The sequence below is a fragment of the Penicillium argentinense genome, assembly GCF_028826775.1.
Source record: "Penicillium argentinense strain IBT 30761 chromosome Unknown utg000004l_segment0_segment0, whole genome shotgun sequence".
In the NCBI taxonomy this organism is placed as follows: domain Eukaryota; kingdom Fungi; phylum Ascomycota; class Eurotiomycetes; order Eurotiales; family Aspergillaceae; genus Penicillium; species Penicillium argentinense.
The window spans coordinates 4,550,101-4,566,566 of NW_026622663.1; the positions used below are offsets into that span (position 1 = coordinate 4,550,101).

The following is a 16,466-nucleotide window of genomic DNA, read 5'->3' on the forward strand; positions in this document are numbered from 1 at the left end:
GCCAGGCCAACAATATCCGGCCCGGGGGGACATGCTGTGTTCGATCACTGCAGAGTATATCCGTGCTCCTGGGGCTGGAATCCCGACGTGTCACGCCCAACCCGGCCTGCGTGGCCCCCGACAAGCTACTGGCAATGCAGATGCACAGATCGCGCGTGCTGCAGGCTAATATATGCGACCCGGAGCCTAGCCGTCCAGTTTCGGGATGGCCCACCAAGACTGATAGTACGGAGAAGCCAGGGATTTCACAGTATGTAGTCAGGATGATTAGGATGGTCCAGAAGATCAAGAAGGTCAGTGTCCCGGTTCAAGCCAAGCCAAGCCCACTACGTAGGACTCTCGAGCGCATGGAGATACATTAATATTGAAGATCCGAAAATGCAGCATAGCAGTGGAGAGTTTCGTCTTGGCTGGTCAGGAAAATATTGGCGATACGCCATGCAGCCTGCGGCGTCGCCACAGTCGCAGTCGCAGTCGCAGACGATGGGCTTCGAGAATGGAGACATCGAATCCTCCGTTCCTCCTTCCCTCCCCCATTGTCCTGCGTCCGGGGTCTGTCATTGGTAGGCGGCATTCTCAGGGGTCTGATGAAGCTGGAGCAAGCTCGTCGCCAGTGCCGCAAAGCAGGGAACTGGGCGTGGTATGCTGGTTTAGCCCCGACACTAGATCTGAGCTAGGAGCGTTAGGGCGATCATGGAGAGATCCACCGGTGAAACATTGCGACTCCCAGGGAGCGATAGGCGTCCTTGTCTCGCAGGCGAAGGGGGTACGTAATGCGCACGACGTTAAGGGCTAATTATACCTGACGGGCGCTGAGCCAGTGGTGGATTGTGGACTGGTAGGACTAACTACTAGAAGCATTATTCTTTCAAAGGTGGATGTGTCCAGGACGTCGTGGGACGTGCTGTTTGGGACGTTTGCTGGCGACATCGACGCGAATTTGCAGATTCCTTTCAGGAAACTTGTCTCTGGCTCTTTCTCCCTCCAACTCGCACTCTTCCCGACGACCCTGCGGTACCTGCTCGTTCGCGTTGCTTTCCACATTGTTCCATTGTTAGTTCTGCTGGTTCTTGCGGGGCGACTCCAGCGGCGTCGTCACCCGCCGCAAACGGTCGCGCTCTCCTGTTCCTGGCGAGAGCTGGCGAGCGCCGCCCTGAACCTCCTTCTCTTGCGCCTCCCCTGAGAATTTCTCCTGGTGAGAAGTTCTGCATCATGCCGTTCTTCAAGCAGCTGCGACGACGCTCCAAGGCCAGCTTCAATGCGACCGACGCCAAGTCGCCCTCGACCAAGGTCGATGAAGTGGTCTCGGGCAAATCCTCCTCCACGATCGACACGTCTTCCCACAGCTCCATCACCCCCCCGTCGTCGATCAAGCCCACCCTCTCGTCGCCCAACCTCCCCTCGCTCTCCGAATCCAATGGCACCAGCATCGCCAGCACCGCCAGCACTCCTCTCGCCCCTCCCCCGCAACGCCCGGGGCCCTACATGACCACCCCCTCACAACGAAACAGCATTGTGGTACGTAACACCTCTCTCTCTCTCGCGGGCGCATACCCCGACATTCGCAGGAAGGCTAACCGTGATCGTCTCATAAACAGGGCAGCTCAGCCTCAGCCTCGTCTATCAATGGAGTCTTGCGGTCGCCAACCCCAAGCTCCCCATATGCGCCACGGATTGTGTCGATCTCCGATAACAATTGGGTGAGTCATTCAATACCCTATAGATGGGAAAGGGGAAGAAGTAGAACTGCTACTAACGGACTTTCCAGGTGCATCAAAAAGTACTGCTCGTCTACGGTCAGATTGGAGACCCGCGTCAACATCCGCTGGACGGAAATGTGACCGTCTTCCATCACCAAGATAACTTCCCGTCCATCGGCTGGCCCGTGACGGCCTCTCATTTTAAAGTTCTCGCCCATCTAGTGCCAGGCCCTAATCGTCTTCGTTTCGACTTCGTCTCGCCCAAGCTATCCACAGGAAGCACCTATCCCGCCGTCCACTCGACTTGGATTAATATCAACTACCTGCCGCTGGTCAACACCCCGCCGCTGCACCTGGTCATCTTGTTGGGAAAGGATTCGGAAGGAACCTACGATGCAGTGCCCGAGAGGACAGAGCGCGAAGGAAACGGACTCGAAACGGCAATTCGAAAATACCGAACAGCGGCCTATCTATGGCAAGCGTTCACCGGAGAGCAGATGTACCGCAACAACCTCGGGCGGCGTTGCTTCCGGTTTGAAGAGGAGTGGCAGCCCGGTAGCCTGAGCCGTCGAGACTTGTCGGCAGGCCAGATGCGCAACGAAGCGAAGATACACGTCATTCGCTCGGAAAAGACTGTGGCTGAACTACGGGATCTCAACATCGCCCAGCAAAATGACAACGCTCAGCGCCGAGATGAGCTTTTCACAATCGCCAAGGACGCCGTGCGGAGTCGGTTCCCCTCCCAGCCTGGCCAAAAGCAGTATGTCTCGGTATTGCTTCTTGACTCTCATTGGGACACGAGCGCACAAATGATCACTGGCCATGCCGCTCTTGGGTCCGGCGACGACGATATCAAAATGGCTATCTTCGGGTCACATTGCTTGCAGAGCTACCCATCTTGCTTGGAGGATGTGGTCGATGCGTTCAGTGATTGCACACGAACAGATACCAACTATGTGGCCAACGACAGTGGCGATGCTGGTTCCAACTGGGAGTCGGCCAACTTGGGTATTGGGGCGCACCTGCACGAGGTTGGGCATTTATTCGGATGCCCACACCAAGAGGCGGGGATCATGCTTCGAGATTACGTGCAGCTCAACCGCACTTTCTTGACCAAAGAGCCCTTTTCGACTCGCACCAAAGCGCAGGGACTGAAACTGTGTCTGCCGAATGACGAGTGTGGATGGCATCGCCTGGATGCACTGCGTTTCCGATTTCACCCTGCCTTCCGCCTCCCTAATGACGCACCAGTCCATTCGGATGACAGTGTCCAGGTCTGGCCAGTGGAAAATGGCAAAATTCTTTTCACGGCATCTTCTGGTATTGCTTTCATGGAATTGTATCAAGAGGGTGACGATTTCTGCCGCAACTATATCGAGTATCTTAACACCGAGTCCAGTCCCAACGGTCTGCCCAAACAAATCACCGTCACCGAGAGCGAGCTTCGTCAAAAACTATTTGGAACCGAGAAGGAGAAGAAAAAGAAGATTCGAGTGGTGGTCTTCTCAGGCGCCATGGGCAGCTACACGGTCGAAGATATTGGTGTTCTGAAGTCAAAGAGCTCTTTGGTCAAGCTTCCCAAGAGTCAAACTGGTTATAAGAGCGGAAAGCTGGGACAGTCTACTATGGAGGGCAGCGAGCCCGAGCAAGTTCTGCTCGAGTGCGCTTTTGTCAAGACGAAGCTCTTGACCTCCATCAAGATATATCATGGATACGCCCTTGACGGCATCGAATTTTGCTACGAGGACATGACCAGCCAGCTCTTTGGAAAGCGAGGCGGCAAGCCTGGCGGCGACGAATTCGTCCTCGATACACGCCGGGGAGAGATTCTTCTTGGATTCTATGTTCGAGCTGGGCTCTGGATTGACGGGATCGAAATCCTCACCAGCCAAGGGAGAAAATCCGGCTTCTACGGGAATGCCACCGGAGGATCTGGGTAAGTCATGAGACTCACACCCTTAGTTCGCTGCGTTAATGATGATGCTGACTGCTTTTCCAGACACACTTTGATCCCGCCTTTGGGATATAAGATCGCCGGTGTCTCTGGATCCTGCGGGTCTTGGGTCGACGGATTTTCTCTCATCATTCAGCACTAAACGGAGCTTGAGCATCCTGAGCCGCAAAAAAATAATGGCATCGAGTCACAATTTCTTTTCTTTTTGACCACGTTTCGCGCACACGATGGGATTGGCATTCTAGGGAACATAACCTGGCCTGGATCGGCCAGCATATATACACGTGGTCCTGTCGGGCTTAGTATGCCTTTTGTTGATAAGTTCTTTGTTTGGCGTTGACGGGAGTTGCAGTGGCATGGACTCATCGTACTCATCTCTTCCACTGGGAAGAGCATTCGGATTGCGCAAGGACTTCAGGATATCTTGTACAAGAAACATTCATATTGGCCGACAGTTTATAGAGGGTAATACTACTACCATGGGCTGGGTCTGCCCAGTGTTCACATTCATTCCTCGCCTACGGTGCCGCCATGGAGGCATACTGTATAGGGTAATCATGGTCCGTTCGCGTAGAATAATCGTCCGGTTCCTTTTCCATACGTCATCGATGAAGACTGAAATTCAATTCGGAGTGGAGCCGCATGGGCCAATGTGATATCATGGCGTGACAATTTCGATCATGAGCCCTTGACACAGCCACATTGTACATTTGGAGCCAGCCTCAGGAATGTACCTTCTCCGCCCGTGAGGGTATGGATGGATTGAGATGCAGGTGTGATTTGCCATCGCAGGATCCAATTTCCTCATGTATCCCGATCGGCATGGATGCCATAGACGTACATAATACTTATCACTAGTGGAACTCCTTCCTGACGCGTCAGGCTGCAACAGTTACAGTGGAATCTCATAGATAGTACGGGCTATCTGATTTGTCGAAAGAAGGTAGCGGGCGCTTGAACCAATCATTTTTGGAGGTGCTGATCAAGTGCATCCGATGGATCCTTTGCCCCTCTGTTATGTATCATTATTACTGAATCCAGCCCAAAGTCCTACTGCACATCAAAATATGGGGAAAAGCTATGGGAAGGTTTCCATGCCAGAAATGCCGGTGCCTGCATGTACATCACAGTATGTAGAATTTGATACAATAGTAGAATCAGTTCTGGCTTCGCTGGTCAACTATACTCGATAGTACACGGTTGATACTTCCGAGAACAGTCCATTGAGGCCTGCACACTATCTAGGTCATGGTACTATCTAGGTACTCTTTAGTAGAGTATAAGCTCTCATAGTCATTACTACCTTGGTACTGTACCCGAGGGTCTTATCCAAGTTCCAAATTGGCTCTCGCACTGGCTCGGCTCATTGCGGGGGCACAATAATGCCTCGCACTATATACTGCAGTATACTGCCTCAGTGTAGACTGTATACTGTCTTCTATCTGTACATACCCTAGTGGATAGGGTATGCAGCACATCTGACTGCTTTTCGCCACACCTTCTTCTCCCCACCCACACCTTGCGACATTCACCGCGGCTGATTGGCCTTGCCCTCCATTCCGCCCGTCCCGCTCCCCGCAAGCTCGTCGTCCTGCGCCCACCAGATGCTCGTCTTCCCGCATCGCGTCCCTGTGCCTCGCTGTGGCGTGTGTGCTTGACTCACCGTCGGATGCCTAAATCCGCAGTGGCAATGCCCTCGTTGCGCCTGACTGGTCTCCCGTCCCGCCCCGGTCGCACATGCGAGTCCCCGCCGTGGAGAGCGGCTGCTTTATCCGCTTCGATTCCAGCAGGGATCTCCACGTACATTTGTGCACGCCCCTGCACTATGTACTACTGTACGCCCTAAGGTACAGGACACACGGGGGGACCCTAAGCTAAGGTACCTTACGCCGTGCACCAGGTACTGAACATGCGCCCATCGCCCGGGGCCCAAGCTCCCTATCCTTTTTGTTCGGTCTGGCGCCAGCTGCAATGATCTGCGTTCGCGCCGAGAATAAACGAAGGACGCGTTGTCCTGCCTGGTGATCCGGCGTGGGTCGCACTCGAGAGTTTTCCTCGAAATGTTCGGTGCGAAAATGGGCAATCGTGTACAGTTATGACGCACGGCGCGTTACTCTGCGCATCACTGGCAGCCTCACCCCCGAGCTCGACTGTACCTCAGCTACCGGGGGCCCTGAACACATCATCGTGGCCGATGGGCGATCGCGCGACAACGCGCGGGATGATCATTTAATTAGTACAACCGATCTAGATCCTTTCCCTCGCCAAAGTTCAGAATAAATCCGTGATCCCTGCCATGTCCTTTTCACAGTGTATCGAGGATGTTGTCGCAGAGCATCACGGATATCAAAAGAAGCAAAGACCAAGCTTGCAAACAATCAAAAAGATGGATCCATCCCGACTACCCGACAGCTCCCCCGGTTCCTAATGTCGCTAGTGGCGTGCGCGCCACTCCAAAGTGTCGACGATGACGGGGTGGCTTTCAGCCCAGAAGCATCCAAATCACCAATATATGGAACCGTTCAAAGGCCTTTGTGACCTGACAGAAAAGAAAAAAAAAAAAACCAATCCCGAATCTCCAATTAGGGGTCCATTCGAAAATTGGGAGGAACTTTTGATTGGTGCAATATGGCCCGGAAAAGGAATCCTGACGTCACGAGTCTCGTAGCCTCTCCCCTACTGATCATCTACCGTACTGTATGTTCCTCCATCCACCGTTTACCATTTCCAAAGACGTGGATCCGCCACGGAGGACATGATTCATGTCCGGTGTCACCACGGGTGATGCTTTTCGCCCCGTGCGTCGACCGGGCGGGATTAGCCTGGTATCGTGGAATACTAGCGAGATACGCGCTTTAGCTTGTAGCTTAAATGCGACCTGGTCAGAAAATGCTCCATCCACCAGCACTCGTCGCTGACGGTGATGATCGGGTTGGGGTTCTTCTCCCGTGGTCGGTCGAGAATGAGGGTGTTAAATTCGATCTTCTGTCAGCCAAGAATCGGTCGAGACAGCAGCACGCACCCATACACCGGTGCCACGATGAAGCGAGCATCCCTGCTGCTTTGGGCGGTTGTGGCTCCATTCTTCTTCACCCTTTAGCTCGGAGGTTCTTGCCGACCAATTACCATCGCGGCTGATCTCCCCGGCTGACAGCCGCCTATTTAAGGGTTGAGCTCAGAATGCAGAGCCCATTGCAAAACTTAATAATTTATTTTTCCCTCACTTTTCCCCTGGAAAAGATTTTTGGTTTTTAAAAAGAAATTTATATATAATAATAATAACCTAGGCATAAATGTGGAATGATATGTAATGGAGAAAAGATTCATCCAAGGTCAACGGCAAAGTCGACTTGATATGTGAAAGCAGATCGGGGACGACCGTCGATTGCGATATGAGATGGGGCCGATTCGATGTACAGATGGCGATGGGGCTCTGTGCGCATATTGTTCGGTATTGTAACAGGCACGTGCTCCGAGCTGTCCGAGCCGGAAATGTCGGGTGTTGATTGGCGGGATGCCAGCCCAGCAATCGCACGGCGCGAATTAAGCCGAATAGCCGTATAATTGGGTATGGTCAGCTTGTGTATCGCAGTGCATACCTACGAGTACCGTTCTCTTGAGATACATCCACCAGGAGGGTCCGGTGGCAAATCGAGAGCGTGGCACATAATATTGTACTGTATTATACAGTGTCCGACAAGTACAAGCTGGGCTTCTATATTGTTACAGACATACTCGGCGACCTGAAGGTATCCTGTGTACTGTGGAGGAACGCGTTTCAGATACATAAAATGAGCAACGTCAACTTGCGTGCGCTCGTCTGAGTCCCACAAGCAGTACGCATGAACCGAGCCCACATGGGAACCCATGGTATTTCCCTAGCGATCAACCCGCAAACCGCATTTAAGGCCCTGGTCCAAGCCCCAAATGACGTTGGTGCCGCACCGAAGACGAAAACGAGGTGTGAACAGCAGCGGCCGTACCTACTGTATGTAAATAGTACGTACTACCCTAAAGTACTTGGGTAGTAGGTATCATAAATAATCGACCGTATCTACTCCTGAGCCGATCGTCGAGGGTCCAAAGTCCGGCCCAGCAACCGCCTATCATACAATGTACCATCGGTTCGAGAGACGGAGCGCACAGTCACAACGGTTCCATGGGCGGACGATTCGCAGTCTACTCCATTGCACAGTATGATTTGAATTTATTTTTGACGGCTCAGAGCGCGCGGTGGATGGTGTGGCTCGGGGATGGCAGTGAAAATCGTTGCCTGCGGCTCCGGTCGAGTCGTCATGTGGCTGTTGGAGATGCATCTGCCACTCTGATTTGTGTGAGGGAAGGTCATGCCATTACTGTTCCCACCGCCTCTTCCGCCACCCAGCCCTCCTGGCCTTACCACATGTTCGACGCGGATGACTGAAAAGGCTGCATGCATACTCTCGTGCCCATAGGAGATTCTTCGCGCTTACATGCGAGTATGTATTATCGGCTCAGGCAGCAAGGCCGCAGACGTTGGGAAGGTGTGGCGTGTGGGGGAGAGAAACCCGAACCCGGAGAGTCGGTAGCAGTGCCCTATCGATAGACGGAAGCACTCCGGCTGGACTAGGCCAATACGATCGCCGAGCAATGATATCATGTCATAGGGAACCGAAAGGAAAAGGAAAAATGGAGTAAAAAACCCCTCTGGAAAACAATATCATACAATCCCTCCGCCTTTCCAGAATACATACCCTTCCTGTTACGCCGAAGATACACGTAAATTACACTCGTTTTCGTGAAGGATGTTCTTTTTTAATTTGATGGGCGGTTTGCAGTTAGCAATCCCCACTGATTCGTCCTTGGGTCTCATTCCCTTCTCTGCTCCATATTTCCTTTCCCCCCTGGTACTCCGAATACTGTACCAATCACTTCCATTCCATATTCGATTCCCCATTTGAAATAGTCACATAAAAAAATAATTCAAAAAAAACTCCCCATGCGGCCCCTGGTCCTTATCGGCTCCAGCCTTCAAGTGGCAACACCTTTCTTTCTCTGATCTTCCGACAGCTCTCTACGACTCCCTACCCCCCGGCCCAACCACAACTACTGTTCCCCCCCCTTGGACTGTGGCTCGGTGGGTGTCAATCCCTTCAGTGGCTCATAGATCTTACATCATTGGAGGCCCCATGGACCGTACCGGCCTTTCTATTTTTTTCTGTTCCCTTTTCTAGCTCGTTCGTCATACACCGTGTTCCACCCCTCCTTCCCCCTCGCCGCTCCGACCATTTCTCCAACTCTCGATAAAAAAAGGGGCCTCATCGCTAAATTCCAAGACCGATTTGGCTTCTGCTCCTACTCCCTCGACCACCATCGCGTTTATCTTGGAGGCCTTGCCTGCGATCTTCCGTGTGATTCGAATCTCCGCTTTGTGAGGCTCGCCCGATTCCGTACTTTTTTCCGCGCAATCGACCTCCCGACCTCCACGCTCCTTTCGCATACCCCTACATTTTACTTGCGACTGTTCGACGTGACTTAACCGAAGACCGGATTCCGTTCTGGAAGCGTCGAATATCCCTCGAAACCTCCTATTTCCGATCTCCGTTCTCTCCGGCCGAATCGAATCCATAGAACGACCCAAACTGTCGGAATACGGGGAAAGTCAATCACCAAAGAAGAAAAAGTTCACCCCCACGCGCAAAGAGAATCGCGGCCACGCAATACTACGGTGACAGTGGATTGGAATTGTGTAGTCAGATGGTCTATCTAAGGCTGCGCGCTTTTCATTTTCTCCGCTCCGACCCTTCTGCGTGCAATTCTTCCATTGCGGAGAACCACCAGTAAACCCAGCCCTCAATGTTTCGCAACCGGTGAGTCGCAAGGCACAAAATGACCGACAAATGGCCTCGAGCTAACATGTGTCGAATGCAGGAACAGTACTCGGAAGCCCGATGACGAGTTCATCAGTCGCTTCCAGCAAACATTTTCCGAGATCGTGCCCCGTCGAGACAGCGACCATGGACCGGATGGGGGCATTCCCTTGATGACAGGACGGTATGCAGAACCTGAGCTATTGAATCTGGGGTTTGGTGCTGACATGGCCGATGTGCGATCTAGACCGCTGGAGCATGATCCACAGCAGATGAAGTTGGATGAGGCCAATGTGAAATTTCTCAACGAACGCACCCCACGCAATCTACAAGACCTCAATTGGAGCCCGTCATGGATGGACACAGCGTCGATGCAGTTGATGTCTTCCTTTGCCGGCCAACATCCCGGATTCTACACCCCCAACTCCGGCGGCATGGGCGCCGTCTTCCACAATCAAGCCGGCGACCTACACACACCTACCACCGGCATGAATATGATCACCCCCCTCTCGCTCTCAAACCCGCTCGTTGGGGCTCACCCCAGCAACACACATATGGACCAGCAGTTTCAGCAACATTATATGGCCACTCACCTGCCCGACATGAACCCCTATCTGCAACAAGCGTCCTTTGCGCCTAGCGCATTCATGAACCGGAACTCATTCGATGCGATGGATGAATCCGGCGATAACGGGTCGATGCATTCGATGCATTCGATGCCGGTTGATCAGGCGTCCAATGCCACCAATGCGACTGATTATTCCAATGCCATGAGCATGTCCTATGCTGATGCTGACAAGTAAGTCGATGAAACAAAACCTCTTGTTGTCATTGTTGTTTCAATATACTGACTTGACTCAGCTTTCGATATAATGTGACGCTCCGAGCACCAACCGCAATGGTGAAGCATCGACGAGAGATCCCCATATCTTACCTCAACAAGGGACAGGCCTATAACTTGACAGTGACCGATTCAACCCCACCAATGGCCACTTCCGAAACCGTTAAGTACCGCACGTTTGTCCGCGTTTCTTTCGACGAAGAGCAGCAACGATTGAAACCGGCAACCTGCTGGCAATTATGGAAGGAGGGCCGAGGCTTGAACGAGGCACACCAACGCGGAGGGAAACTTTTGGCCGTGGAATTTGCGGATTCGGTTCCAGGCGGCGACAACAAGCACCGCCAGATCCAGCTTGAACAGATGTCCTTCGATGGGTTCTGTGTCACCTGGACTGCCAACCCCGACACCGGCACATCCGACTGCTCTATTCCCGTGCGATTCAATTTCTTGTCGACTGATTTCAGTCATTCCAAGGGTGTGAAGGGCATTCCAGTCCGACTATGCGCCAAGACAGAGCTCCTTGTACCAGGCGAAGACGCTGGTGTGTCCCGGGAAGCTGAGGTGTCTTACTGCAAGGTCAAGCTCTTCCGCGACCACGGCGCTGAGCGCAAGCTGTCCAACGATGTCGCCCATGTGAAGAAGACGATCGAGAAGTTGAAGCAGCAGATTGCACAGGCGGAGGTGGGCGGTGGATTCGGCAAGCGCAAGCGTGGCAGCGCCGCTTCGACCTTGAAGTCTATGGATCGGTCGAAGACTTCGAAGCACAAACGGACCTGGTCGATGGAATCCCAGGACGGAAACTCCGAGAAGATGTCCTTGGAAGATGACCTCCAATCCAAGCTGGCCATGATGCAGGATATGTTCTCGTCCACTCGCAATGTCAGCGTTCTCGCCTTACGCGGGGAGGAGGAGGATGATCCCGATTTGTACCCGGTCCGACTTCCTGCTGACAGCGAGATAAAGACGGACGGCCTGAACCGCCAGAGCTTCAACGCATCGCAGTCGTTGGAGTCTTTGATCTTGTCCCCCACCAGCAGCAATGTCTCATTGAATTCTCCTCACATGGGCAGCTTCAAGGACCTGAAGAAATCAGGCGTGGTACACAAAATCAAATCGGAGGACGCCAAGGTAGGCTACATTGAGGTCGTCGACGTCGACCCGACCTACTGTCCTCCAGCAGAGCGACCGCCTCAGCCCAGTAAGTGATACCTTGAGCGAATGTTTATGCTCCCTGTATTTTTCATTGCTAACAACCCCTTCCAGTCGCATGCTTTTATGTCAAATTCGCTGGAAACAACCAAAACCCCGATTTCTATCGCGCAATCTATCTTACCGAACGGACTGCCCGAGATCTGACGCAGAAAATCTCCGAGAAGCACCACATCGATCCAGCCCGCATCGTCCGCATCGTCCACGTCAATAAAAATGGACTGCGGATCATGGTCGACGATGACGTCGTACGTGAGCTTCCAGAAGGGCAGGACATGGTTGCCGATATCTACGAAACTCCAGGCCCCGGTGGCGGCTTCTCGGGATCTCCCATGGAGATCAAATTAACGTATTAATTGCCCAGCGTCCCGCTTCTACACCACACCCTACACCCCACTAGACGCCACGATACCTTCCTTTCAGCATCGTTCAGCAGTGCCATGGAATGAATGATCGCTACGACACTTTTTTTTTTTTTTGACCCCTCATGATCGTTGCTATACCTTTTGGCCTCGTTCCATTTCCCAGTCTCCTCCCCACGTCTGGACGTCGGCTTCGCCTCGCTTTGCGTGGGAAACGGTTGCACCTGGTGTGTATATTGTTGCTGGGAAGCCCTCTTCTCATCCGCCCTCTTCAACATAATGCGATTTGCCACTTTCATCGTTGCGCATCTTTTCCGTCATATCATTGGGTCGGCGATCATTCATCTTAGGGCGTTGGATACGGAGATAATATACGAGTCTCCCCACAATGATGCCTTGTCACTATAAGTTTTGACTTTTGTCTTTTTTTTTTATCATTCCGTGATTCTTCACCTTGTGTTAAGTTTTTATCACATGGAGTTGGCATACCCAGCGACGGTATATGAATTCGATGGGCACCACGGTACAAACTGTTGATATACATTTACACTTGTTTCATCACTTGATCTTCGAGAATGGAATTGGTCCCGGGATGACGCGAAGTTGATACCCCCGTTTCTTTTTTTATGAAGCTCGTTTGATACCGATCTACGTTGCCTTTGTGCATTTCGTCTCGTTGAGCCGGCTTACCTTGTTTTAATCTCTCAAAATTTTATCCTCTGTCTGGGGCGTACGTACACGGACTTTGGATCTTTTGATACAGTCACTATGGAGCGGGGTTACAAAACAACCAAATTCGATGCATAGGACCAGAATACGATTGGTTCGCCAGTATCTTAGCCATTCTCATTTTTCCTTCTTTTCGGTAAATATCCTTTTCTTGTGCAGCTCATCCTCTCATTTCTCCGGACCGACTCCGTCCAGGAGATCGGCGGCCCCAAATCTTAGCATCAAAAATCTTCTCTCGGAGGGTGGAAAATGGTAACGCTTGGCGTCCGAAGCTGGGTACGTAAGTGTGTGGGACCGGCAGATACAGTGTATACGAAAAAGACGACCTTCATACGGCAGACCGTAAAACCTGTCTCACGCTGCACCACGACGTAGCGGTCTCTGAGATATGAGCCATGAAATTTTTTATCAAATGGCGTTTCACCGCCTAATGGATAAAATTACAAAGTTACGGGACCCCACCCCCACCCCCAGAGCCGCTCCCAGGAACCAGGTAACGTATACAGGGCTGCTGGGAGTTCCATCTCGTTCCATGGGAAAGTCACGGCATGGGATGTACCATACCTCTATAGGGTATCTCTGGTAGGCAGTGATTTGATGGGGGTTAATGTTTCTACCCCAAGGAGTCTAATGCCATTGGCCGGAATCTCGGACCGGGGAAATGACAGCCGGTCAATTGTATCATGGGATCGGTCGTGTGTATCGATCTTTGGGTGTTCAGACACCTTCCGAGTGCGGGAGTTGTTGACATTCCTAACGATGACGATGATGACAGTGGGGCTTTACAGAATGGGGAAGTTTCGCTTTCTTTGGGTCTGGATCCTCGACACGAAATTTCTGAATTGGATACTGCGGGAATAAAATTCTTAATGTTTTCAGTCGATGACCCAAAGCGAGAACAATAGTACCTCCGATTATGGGGATGATTATTACTAATATACTATAACTCGGAAAGATAACTACTACTCTATCCAAGATTTGAAATAGAATCGCAGGATCGATATTAGTAATAAGTTCAAGCTGGACGTGCTTTGATTGAACATCTTTTTTGAAGGCTGCGCGAACTATGCAGACGATTTCTGCCACATGTCTCTTTCCAATACCAGATACCATTTTGACCTTGCCCAAAGTCATCCATCACAAGTGCAATTTCAATGGTTACTCCTCATGAAAATGAGACAACGCTAAGGGAAAGTCCCACCAGCGATCTTCATCTGCGCTTTCGTTTCACACCATTCTTAACTAACAACTCGCTAGTGTATAATCCGCATCTCAATTTTTCTCTTTGATGCGTTCAAAAATTTATACCTCGGTACCCTTGGGTACCAAAAAGCTTTTTTTATTGTACTCGCGTATCATGTTCTGCCCCTCCTTGGTATACCTTGTAGCTCCATGCTCCATTACTGGGGATACGCCTCTGAATCAGAAGGGCCCCAGCCCCAGCCCCTCCATGCCTCTGCCTGTGTATCACATCAGTAAGGGTCCAGAACATTCTCCGTACCTGCCGATCCTTGACCCCTCCATGCCCATGTTTTGTGACAACCCTTCCCTCTAGCCCGTTTCTACCTCCATTCTCTGAGCGGATCCCGACTACCCCTCCTGTTACCCTGTAATCTGCTGCCGTGGTCCAATAACTATTCACATCATAGACGTTATCCAATTTTCCTCTCAGACACGCAATTTCCGTCTCGCCGCCCTCTAGGCTCTGCTGAGGGTGCCCGCTTAAGACAATGACATCATCCACGGCTGTTCCTTGGAAGCGGATCCCATGCCTGCAAGTGCTCGAAAACACCCCGCTAGGCGTTTCCCACGCGGCTCGTCCCGTTACGGAGCGAGATGCGCCAATCACTGCACTGCTCACCGCGCGGTTTTGTGCAATACCATAATTTCCAGGCTAACAATGGTCTAGTCGTTTTTCAATGATTCCCCACTAGAGCGGTATGTACGAACCTTCTTGGAAAGGAAGTTGGGCCTCTGTAATTTCCACCCATGTCGCGCCGATTGTGTATTATTGTTTTTTGCAATTGTATTTTTATTGTGGGATTCGTTAATGCCCCGCTGTCCCGCTCGGATGCTTCGATAACCCTGACCTGGCCGGTAATCTTGATTCGCATGCTGCACTCGCGCTGTTCTCGCAGCCATCTGTTCCAGGGAAGACCTTGCTACCGAGTGAACTCGGGCTGATCTCAGGTACGAAAGTACCCCAATTATTTCGATTGTTTAGCCCAGCACCGATGATATCATCGGGCAGGCCTCTTCCCCGATGTGCTCCTTGCGGGAGAGATTCCATAGATTCGGAACTCGAAACAATAATAAGAAAAACAAGGTGAGATGTGTATTCTGTCTAATTTTGGAGCACCTTAGGTCAATCGTTCATAATTTGATGCCCACATGTGCCTTCATTATTATGGGGTTACCCGAAACCGTTAGCATGGCGCGTTCAGCCACGGTTTTGCGGTAGGGGCTGACCACATGACAGCTCTGGATCGACCCGGCTGGATGGTAACGTTGCCTACCCTAATCCTGGACGAACCAGTCATAAACCTGCAACATCCGCCCCATGGTTGATGCCACTGTCCATACTCAAATATACTATATTGCTCGATTCCGTCGCACAGATACAATTTCCTCCGCTCATCTACCGCTACCTAGGTAAAGCAATTTTCGAGCATTCAGCTAACAAGTTGAATGTTTCGCCGCGTTCTTTATCCAACGTAGAAGACTCTGCCAAGAGTTCATCTGGGTCAATATTGGTCAGGTTCTCTTCGTACCCCGCTCTGACTATTGGAACATTATCGGAGACGCGGGCAACAAGTCGGAACTGGAACTTTCATCAACCTCATATCATGGGCACGACATGATTGCAGTGTGCACCCAGTATGTTGTCGTACCAAGCAATACCACGAGTGTCCCTCTACTACTACTACTACTACTACTACTACTACTACTACTACTACTACTACTACTACTACTACTACTACTACTACTACTACTACTACTACTAGTACCTAAAATGAGGGTATAGGCTTTACTATTGTTCCTTGGGAGATGACAGTGGACTATACGGTGCTTCCAAGTCAAAACTGAACACTCTCTGGCAAAATTCGTAAACTTTGACCGTCTACGAACGGGATAAACAAGCGTCCTTCCAAGATGGTCTACGGATCTTTTATTATATCTTTCCAGTGGATCCATGGAGGAGTTGGTGTTTCCTGGTGTACGTTTGGAAATATTGCCGGGTGTTCAATGGCTGCCCAGGTGAGCTGTCAAGGACAACTCAATCAAGGCGCCTTCATTAATGTAGCCCTGGAAAGCCGCTGAGCCTGGTAGTGGTAGCATTGTGAGTGTTTCCCGTTCCACCAAAACAGCTTGGAGTAGACCGCAGTCCATAGTGACAGTGACAACTTTCCCATAAGTTTGTGAATGAGGATCTTGGGCGCGGACGTCCCGTAGCCTACTAGTAGCAAGGCGATGCCTTGATCCACTCGTCGTAGTATGTTCTCACCGCGTCCTATACCTACCTCACCGCAGGTATTTTTCAACCACCAATGTAGAGTTTGGCGAGTCATTTGGGCACCCCGTAGGCTGCTCTCCTCCACGGACGCGCTGCTCGACAGTCAACACGCCGAGAGCCGGCGGCGGATCCAACTGGGAAGGCGCGACTGGAAGTGAGGCCACACCACCCCAGCCCGCGTCTGCCTCCAGGCACCGCCTCTCTCAGTCTTCTTCTTCCTCCTCTTCCCCTCTTCCTCTCCTCTCCTCTCACCCTCTCACCCTCTCTCCCACACTCGCTTCTTCCTTCGTTTCTCTCCAACGTCTGCT

At 51.6% G+C, this 16,466-nt stretch overlaps 2 protein-coding genes across 2 annotated transcripts; both read left to right on the plus strand.

The window, feature by feature from the left end:
- Positions 1–1,212: 1,212 nt before the first annotated feature.
- On the plus strand, positions 1,213–3,796 carry N7532_004628 (zinc metalloproteinase family protein; the record flags this gene model as incomplete). The annotated part of the gene is made up of 4 exons (XM_056617122.1): positions 1,213–1,518; positions 1,599–1,700; positions 1,769–3,636; positions 3,700–3,796. 4 exons carry the CDS (start codon positions 1,213–1,215, stop codon positions 3,794–3,796), a joined length of 2,373 nt encoding a protein of 790 aa, XP_056477479.1.
- A 5,693-nt stretch (positions 3,797–9,489) lies between these two features.
- Positions 9,490–11,909, plus strand: N7532_004629 (grainyhead-like protein; the record flags this gene model as incomplete). Its single annotated transcript, XM_056617123.1, has 4 exons — positions 9,490–9,503; positions 9,565–10,302; positions 10,365–11,542; positions 11,608–11,909. The coding sequence occupies 4 exons, from the start codon at positions 9,490–9,492 to the stop codon at positions 11,907–11,909; spliced, it is 2,232 nt and encodes a 743-aa protein (XP_056477480.1).
- Positions 11,910–16,466: the final 4,557 nt, after the last annotated feature.